At 41.7% G+C, this 9,581-nt stretch overlaps 1 protein-coding gene across 1 annotated transcript in view; it reads left to right on the forward strand.

The window, feature by feature from the left end:
* The window catches only part of LOC310864941 (uncharacterized protein), a 12,743-nt gene extending 3,955 nt beyond the window's left edge, over positions 1-8,788 (forward strand). The window contains exons 3-6 of the mRNA XM_083773796.1: positions 663-809; positions 4,631-4,696; positions 4,998-6,368; positions 6,765-8,788. Coding sequence (XP_083629922.1) covers positions 663-809; positions 4,631-4,696; positions 4,998-6,368; positions 6,765-6,766 — 1,586 coding nt within the window. The 3' untranslated portion in view covers positions 6,767-8,788. The remainder of the gene's footprint in view (positions 1-662; positions 810-4,630; positions 4,697-4,997; positions 6,369-6,764) is intronic.
* Positions 8,789-9,581: the final 793 nt, after the last annotated feature.

Genomic DNA, 9,581 nt, shown 5'->3' on the forward strand with positions numbered 1-9,581 from the left:
GCTCTGAAAGAATATATATTCAAAGATTTGCGCCACATTGTCACAATCTTTGAAAAATAGCCGCCGCGCTACGAGCTTGTAGATGAGCTATATTCGACGATAGACTCATCCAAATCACGATTGCCGATAATATCCGTATCGTCACCCAGCCCTACCTAACCACCCAGCCCTACCCCTAACCACCCAGCCCTACCCCTAACCACCCAGCCCTACCCCTAACCACCCAGCCCTACCCCTAACTACTCCTGATGAGCAGCTTGGTGCCTTGCATCATAGAACAGTAGACGTCTCCTGCCGTCGTTAATGGCACTTATTTTTGCCACAATAATCGGTATGTGTAAATGGTAAAATGGTAAATGGTGCATTTATATAGCGCCTTTATCCAAAGCGCTTTACATAGATGGTGCATTACATTCTCCCATCCACACACACATTCATACACCGATTGCGGCGGAAGCCATGCAAGGCACCAACTAGCACATCGGGAGCAATTTGGGGTTCAGTGTCTTTGCCCAAGGACACTTCGACTTGTAGACAAGAGGAGGAGGAGCCGGGATTCGAACCGCCGACCCATGGATCATTGGACGACCTGCTCTACCTCTTGAGCCACAGTCGCTCCTATTTAATCTTCATGTTGGTTCTATCCCTGGTTTTTCCCCCAGAGCACCACAGGGGGAGCTCTTCTACGGTATCTGGAAAGAAGAACATGGCCCCCGAAAGACACCCAACGTTGTCAGAGGAACAGCCAGAGACGGAGGAGGGGCTGCCTGAGGCGACGGTCCAAGCTGTGGTGAAGTTGTACAAGATTGGTATGTAGTGTTTTAACCCATTCTGACCTGAGATCAGATTCATACGAGGTTTCCACCGGACACACACTGGTCTGATGAACCCATTCTGACCTGAGATCAGATTCTAAAAATGTCAGTCGTTCTTCGATTTTTTTCAAAAATAGCAGACCTACAAGCTCGTATCGCGCCACTCGGTGGCGCGATATGAGCTTGTAGATCTGCTATTTTTCAATAGCTAAAGCATGACATGATGCCAACACCAAAATTGGTGCCCGGTCAGAATGGGTTAAGGATTTACTGGTTTAGGGTGTAGATCAGAGGCGTAATAGTAATAATAATAAAACTTTATTTGTATAGCACCTTTCATGACATGAAATGCAGCTCAAAGTGCTTTACAGAACAATGGAGAATAAAAGAAAAGAAAAGCAACGACATTAAAAAACATAATAATAAGATACGACAGTATGTCCTCCCGGTGGGGGCTCCTCACTGACAGGGTTTTTTTTTTCAATAATATTTTTATTGGTTTTTTTATAACATACATTACATACAGTACATCCACTCACTCGCACACACACTTGCACTTGTATACAAAAAAGTATCTAAATAAGAAAAAATAAAATAAAACATTAGTGTAGTTTCAGTTTTCAGTTTCCTTTCCTCTTAAACAATATGTTATGTCTGCATAGTATTCATATATGTCTCCCACAGCTGGGCAAAATCATTCTGTCTGCCCCTAACTATATACGTAAGTCTTTCCAGTCCAATACAGTTCATAATTTCCTTTTGCCACATCCTCAGTGTTGGAGCGTCTGTGTTTGTTCCAGCATAGCGCAACCGCTCTCCTTGCTTGAAGAAGTCCAAAATCCAAGATTTTTGTCTGGTTAGTTGTCTGTAAAAAAGTTCTTTGGATATATTCCAAGTATACAGAGTTTTGCGTTTAGCGGAACTGTAGTTCTAGATATTTCCGACAGACACGTTATTATAACACCATTCCAAAATATTTTCATTTTAGGACACTCCCACATACAATGAAATAGGGTACCTTTCTCTGTTAAACATTTAGTACAAACATCTGGAATACTAGCGGACATATGATGGAGTTTAACAGGAGTTATATACATTCTCATTAACCATTTATATTGAAGTAGTTTAAACCTTGTGTTTATGGTCCGTTTTTGTGCTTTTAAACATGCCTGTTTCCACTCTGTCTCATCTTCTCAGTCTTCTTGAATGTCTAGTTTCCAAGCATTTAATTTGTCTATTGTTGAATCAGTACTGTAGTCAACTAACAGGTTATAGTATACCGATATGCCTCCCTTCTCTTCTGAGATCAATGTTTTCTCAAGTATTGATAGGGGTGGTATATACTAGCCTGGTTAATAAACCAGACCGAATCAGCCGTTGGCAAAAATAAATTGCCTGCCGGCGGATTTCGGTCTGGAGAGGCTCAATTGTACGCCCATAGAGAATGTGGGCGGCCAATCGGGACACGGTATGCAATATGGGCGGGCTTTGGTACAGTGACTTTCAATGCTTGAGACCTTTGACTGACAGTAACTCTGACCAATTGCGTCAAAGAGAAAATGTTTCCCTGGAAATGAAATCCAAGCTGAGCCTCCCCAGACTAATATCCCGCGGTCCGTGCGATATTAGTCTGGTTTATTAACCAGGCTAGGTATATACATTATCCGAACATATTTTGATGAAATGTAGCTTTTTAACTGTAGATATTTAAAATAAAATGTTTATTTGGGATTTGGTATCTTTGACATAAGTGTTCAAATGAGAGCATCACTCCATCAGTATAAAGGTCCATTCTTTTCTTGATACCTTTGTTGTTCCATAGCTTAAAGCCTCCATCATTTTTGGCAGGCACAAACTGGTCATTGCCCCATATGGGAGTGAACTGGGATAGTGTAGGCATACCACCCATGTGTTTATGGGCGGCATACAGAACTGAGATTGTGTTTTTGAGGAAAGGGTTTTTTGTACGTTTCTTTATTGTTTTAACCCATTCTGACCTGAGATCAGATTCTAAAAATGTCTATTACATCCTGACAGTTTCATTATTAACCCATTCTGACCTGAGATCAGATTCTAAAAGTGTCTTCGATTTTTCAAAAACCTACAAGCTCGTATCGCGCCACTCGGTGGCGCGATACGAGCTTGTAGATCTGCTATTTTTAAATAGCTAAAGCATGACACGATGCTAACACCAAAATGGGTGCCCGGTCAGAATGGGTTAACATCTGAGGAGTATAAATATAAGTGTAGTGGTAAATCTGGGATGGATTCTTGTTCGATGTTTACCCACATTGGGGGTGAGGTGTTTTTAAAATAATATGATGCACCCGTCAGCTGAGCTGCCATGTAATACCATCTAAGGTTAGGCATCTGGAGTCCCCCTCTTTCATAAGGCAGATATAGCAAATTGAAGCGAAGTCTAGATTTCCTTCCGTTCCAAACAAATCTGCTAAATAGTTTAGTTAAATTATCAAAAAAATATATTTGGAAGTGGTAATGGGATTGTTTGAAAATAGTATATAAATTTTGGCAGAATTGACATTTTTATTATATTTATTCTTCCAATCATGGATATGGACATATTGGACCAACGGCCCAGGGTCTCTGTTGTTTTCTCCACTAGAGGATTATAATTAGCTGGGACCATATCCCCAATATCATAACACCCAGGTATTTAAACCCCTCAGTGGTTGTCATGAATGGGGTGTTTACTGTGGGACTTTGTCTTTCTTCCTTATTAAGGAGCATTAATACGGACTTTGAATTATTAATTTTATATCCAGAAAACTTTCCAAAGTGTTCGATTAGTCTGCTTAGATTGGGAATACTATTTTCTAATTTGGTCACAAAAAATATTATGTCATCGGCATATAAAGAAATACGGTGATCCACTGACCCAATTTTAATGCCCGATATTTCTGTATGTGCTCTTACAGCCATAGCTAATGGTTCAATGGCTAACGTGAACAGCAAAGGGGACAAAGGACAGCCTTGTCTTGTCGACCGTTGCAAACAAAAAGGTTTAGATATATTGCTATTAGTTAGTTAATTTATAAGAAGAAAAACAAAACAAATAGTCTTGTCTCCTGCCTTTATTTTCTTCTTTCTAATGATTTGATCGGCCCAAAATATTGTGTTCATTGTCATGATTTGTCACGATCCGAGTTGGCTTTGTCCGCGGCGTAACCATCTTTAAATAAATACTTTAAGAAAAGCCTATGAGGAAAATGCATTGCGATTCATTTCCTGGGCCACTCGTTGTTCTGAAAGGGGGAGGGACTGCGCCGCTCTATAGGCTACAACAGCACAGCAGTGACAAAACACAGAAATGTGTGTGGGGAGGTGTAACAAGAGAAAGGCAGATAGATAGATAGATAGATAGATAGATAGATAGATAGATAGGTAGGTAGGTACATAGATGCATAGATAGATAGGTAGGTAGGTACATAGATAGATAGGTAGGTAGGTAGGTAGGTAGGTAGATAGGTAGATAAGATAGATAAGATAGATATGTAGGTAGGTAGGTATAGTAGGTAGGTATAGTAGTAAATATGTATAGTTTATATGTATAGTGTATGTATAGTTTCATTATATAGATATTCCACTGTTACTTTCTTAGCTTACGCATGTTTCATGATATTGATAAATGCTTTTATGTGATGTATTCCCATGCTTTTGTTCTTGCTTAAATGTAAATCGCTCTGGATTAAGAGCGTCTGCTAAATGCCTACATTGTAAATTGTAGGTAGATAGATAGATAGAGTATATATGAATGAAAGTAACATTCCTGTTTCTCTGTCTCTCTCTCTGTGAAGGTGGCGAGAACAGCGGTTGGGATGTTTCTCAGGGAGAGCCCGGTACGAGCATACAGGAACCAACAGGTATGGAACCCAGTCACTGCAGGCTACAGCAGTCAGTGGTGCTCAAGGACAACTTGTATTGTTGTTTTACTTTCTCGTTATTTCTGGGCCTTTTATTGATAGATATACAGTTTACTGACAGGAGATAGAACAAAAAGGCCAGAAGCTAAACCCAGCGAGATATACATCTGTTAGGTCAATGTGTGCATGGCTTCCAGGCTTTCGTAAACAGGTTTGCGCGCCAGAACACCTTGTCTAGGTAGACGGAAGAATTCTCATTGACAAGATCTAATGGTTTTCTCTCGTTGTACTTCATGACCAGACTTCCTTGACCTCCCGGTGTGTGAAGAGGAGTTTTCCGGGAGGAGATCCAGTCCGGTCCAGGAGGAACATCAACCTCCTCCACACATTAAAGAGGAACAGGAGGACGAGCCACTTCACAGCCCAGACCAGGCTGATGGGTCAACGTTCACAGTAACAGTGGAATATGATGATGATGATGATGATGATTATGATTATGATGATGATTATGATCATGATCATGATGATTATGATGATTATGAGCCTGTAGCCGGCACCTCAACTGAACACATGACAACACTCGCTGTCCAGGCCCATGGAACACGGTCCTCTACACGGTTGCGATCTGGAAAACTGCAACCGACGAGTGACGAGCCGCTCAAAGAGTCGTCGTCGTCAGCAGAAACTCGGTCAACGAGGAGCCGCACGCAGAAGAAAAGGTTTGATTGTACAGAGTGTGGAAAAACATTTAGACGAAGCTATCAACTCAAACGACACACGAGTCTCCATAAACGGGCGAAAAAACGCTATGTTTGTCCATTTTGTGGGAAAGATTGTCGTAAAGGTAGTCATCTAAAAGAACACATGTTGATCCATACGAGGGAAAGGCCCTTAAATTGTACAGTTTGTAGCAAAACCTTTCGTCAAGGGAGTAGTCTAAACAAACACATGCTGGTTCATAATCCCTCCAAGTGTACAGCTAAAGCCTTCAATTGTACAGTTTGTAGCAAAGCCTTTAGCCAACGGGGTAATCTAAACAGGCATATGAGGACTCATAGAGGGGAAAGACCCTTTACTTGTGCAGTTTGTAGCAAAGCCTTTGGCCAACGGTGTAATCTAAACAGGCATATGAGGACCCATAGACTGGAAAAACCCTTTACTTGTGCAGTTTGTAGCAAAGGCTGGTATGGACTGTATCAGCTAAAGTTACACATGAGGATCCACACAGGGGGAAAACCCTTTAAATGTACATTGCGTGGCAAAGACTTTAGCGGCCAGAGACGCAGAAAGAGCCGCGCTGGGGGAAAGCCCTTTACTTGTACGGTTTGCAGCAAAGCCTTTGGTGTTAGAAGTTCTCTATCCCTACACATGAGGACTCATGCAGGGGAAAGGCCCTATCGGTGTACCGTTTGTGCCAAAGACTTTGGCGCAATGAGTACTCTGAGATTTCACACGCTGACGCATACTGGGGAAAAACCCTTTACTTGCAAAGTTTGTGGCAAAGCCTTTATTGTGAGAAGTAACCTAAGCAGACACATGATGACACATACCGAGGAAAACCCAGTCACTTCTTCAGTTTGTGGCAAAGGCTTTAAAGGCCGGTCTGCTTTAAAAGTGCTAACCAGACACTTGACGACCCCCGTGGGGGAAAAGCCCTTTACTTGTGCAGTCTGTGGCAAAGTATTCAGACACAAGGAGGCGCTGGCGGTTCACTCAAGATCACATACAGGAGAAAAACCCTTCAAATGTACAGTTTGTGGCAAAAGCTTTAGTGACCCGAGTGTTCTGAGAAGACACGGAAAGAGCCACACAGGGGAAAAGCCTTTTCGTTGCACCGTTTGCAACAAAGCCTTTGGTGAAAGAAGTATTCTAACCGTACACATGAGGACTCATACAGGGGAAAGGCCATTTCTGTGTACACTTTGTGGCAAAAACTTTGGCGCAAGGAGTAGTCTGAGATTTCACTCGATGAGGCATACCGGGGAAAAACCCTTTGCTTGCGCGGTTTGTAGCAAAGCCTTTATTACGAGATGTAAGCTAATCGTACACATGAGGATTCATACAGGAGAAAAAAAGCCTCATACAGGAGAGAAGCCCTTTCCGTGTACAGCTTGTGGCAAAGTCTTTGGCAAAAAGGGTGTTCTGAAAGTGCACATGAAGACACATGGTGGAGGAAAACCCGTTACTTGTTCAGTTTGTGACAAAGGCTATACTAACCAATATGTTTTAAAAGTGCACATGAGGACACACACTGGGGAAAAACCCTTCACTTGTACAGTCTGTGGCAGAGTATACAGGCAGAAAAGCGCGCTAGACATTCACTCACGGACACATACAGGGGAAAAGCCCTTCAAATGTATGGTTTGTTCCAAATGCTTTAAAAGCGGCCGCGAACTAAGAGAACACACAATGATTCATACTGGGGAGAAACCTTATCCTTGTACAGTTTGTGGTAAAGGCTATCGTCAAAGCGCTGAACTTGAAAAACATATGAGGACTCACGAGGAAAAACCTTTTAGTTGCTCAATTTGTAGCAAAGCCTTTGGTTCAAGCAGTAATCTGAAGGAGCACACAAAGACGCATGCAGGGGAAAAGCCCTTTCTGTGTACAGTTTGCGGCAAAGGTTTTTGTCAAAGATGTGCTCTGACCAAACACATGAGGACTCACGGGGATAAGGCCTTTCTGTGTACAGTTTGTGGCAAAGACTTTGGTGCAACCGGTACTCTGAAAATGCACATGATGTCACATACTAAGGAAAAACCATTTACTTGTCCATTTCCATTTTGTGGCCAAGGCTTTACTACCCAGTCTGCTTTAAAAGGGCATGTGAGGATTCACACAGGGGAGAAGCCCTTCAGTTGTGCCGTGTGTGGCAAAGCATTCAGACAAAGGGCTGCGCTAGCGATTCACTCAAGGACACATACAGGAGAAAAACCCTTCAAATGTACACTTTGTTTCAGAGGCTTTAGTAACGGGAGTGATCTACGCAGACACAAAATGACTCACACCGGGGAGAAGCCTTATACTTGTATCATTTGTGGTAAAGGCTCTAGTCGAAGCGTTGACCTCAAAAAACACATGAGGACTCATACAGGGGAAAAACCCTGTACTTGTTCAATTTGTGGCAAAGCCTTTATTTCAACAAGTGCTGTAAACGTGCACATGAAGACTCATACCGGGGAAAAGCCCTTTCTGTGTACAGTTTGTGGCAAAGACTTTTCTCAAAAAGGTTCTCTATCCAGACACATGAGGACTCATACGGGAGAAAAACCCTTTCCTTGTTTAATTTGTAGCAAAGCCTTTGGTGCAAAAGGTACTCTAGAAGATCACGTGAAGACTCACACAGGGGAAAAACCCTTTACTTGTTCAGTTTGTAGCCAAGCCTTTATTCAAAGAAGTGCTCTAGCTAAACACATGAGGACACACACGGCGGGAAAACCCTTTAACTGTTCAGTTTGTGGCAAAGGCTTTGGTCAAAAGGTTGAGCTACAGAAGCACATGAGCGCGCACCCTGAGGGAAAACCCTTCCAATGTGCAGAATGTGACAAAGGCTTTAGTCAAAGATGTGAGCTCAAACGACACATGAGGAGCCACACAGATAAGTTAGCCGGAGGAGAACCCGCCTCAATGTAAATAGACTCTAGAAGAAGAAAGAATGCATTTATCTTTGATTATTTTCACATATTGCGTTTTTGGTTGAAAACCACTGCATTTAGCTTTAACACACAGCCAGAAGGTTTATCATTCTGACAATGTCACTGTGACCGTAATGTTCTTCTTGATTTCTCTGATTATCTTGTGTTGAAGTTATTTCAGTATTTTGTGTATGGAATTTATTTCCACGTGTATTCTCTCTATAATCATCATTTAACACGATGGAGTTCATTACTTCTGTATTATTACTTACTTAATATGTTATTGTCTGCAGCTCGTTACTGATAGAACAATGAGCGTCAGTCCTCCTGTGCACATTTGTGCCGATTAATATAATAACGGATAAATGTATTACAGTAAGATTTTAGTTTGATTTCGGTTTGTTCTAACAGAGCTTTTTCCCTTTGTTCTTGTATGTATTGTTTCTTGAAGGCAAAGACCTCCTAATTCTGTAATTCCAGTTTCTAATAAAGGCTTTCTGCAACATTAAGTAATGGTTTCCATCGTGTCACAAATCGCTGGTAACGAAATGCTTTTCAACGGGAACGGGGCGGTTTGATGGGAACGCTATGTTACTTATACGTTACTGACTCAGAGATTGCCAAAAGCACTTTTTTGACTAGTTGCACTTTATCAAGGGAATGTGTGCAATATCTCTGTTTTGTGTATGTGGGTGTTTCATGGTGTTTTTTCCTTGTCTGTTATTCGTATGACAATTTACAATTTAGGCATTTAGCAGACGCTCTTAATCCAGAGCGACTTACATTTAAGCAAGAACAAAAGCATGGGAATACATCACATAAAAGCATTTATCATGAAACATGCGTAAGCTAAGAAAGTAACAGTGGAATATCTATATGATGAAACTATACATACACTATACATATAAACTATACATATTTACTACTATGCTATACATATGTACTATGGCGTGCTGTGACTATATACAATACAATTATAGTGCTGTCTACATAACATGCTATAAGTCTGTGTCAAATGCTATCTAAGCCAACAGAAATGCTATCTAAGGGGTTAGGGTAAGTGCTATGGGCCATGATGGAGTCTGAAAAGGTGGGTTTTCAGGCTACGGCGGAAGATTGGGAGTGATGCTGCAGTTCTGACTGCAATGGGAAGTGCATTCCACAGTTTTGGAGCCAGAAGGGAGAAGAGTTTGGGACGTGTGGAGCGTTGTTGTCCCGGGGTTTTTAGTGAGGGTACTTCCAGTTTCCCT

Source organism: Protomyctophum parallelum, assembly GCF_964188405.1.
Source record: "Protomyctophum parallelum genome assembly, chromosome: 1".
NCBI classification, from domain to species: Eukaryota; Metazoa; Chordata; class Actinopteri; order Myctophiformes; family Myctophidae; genus Protomyctophum; species Protomyctophum parallelum.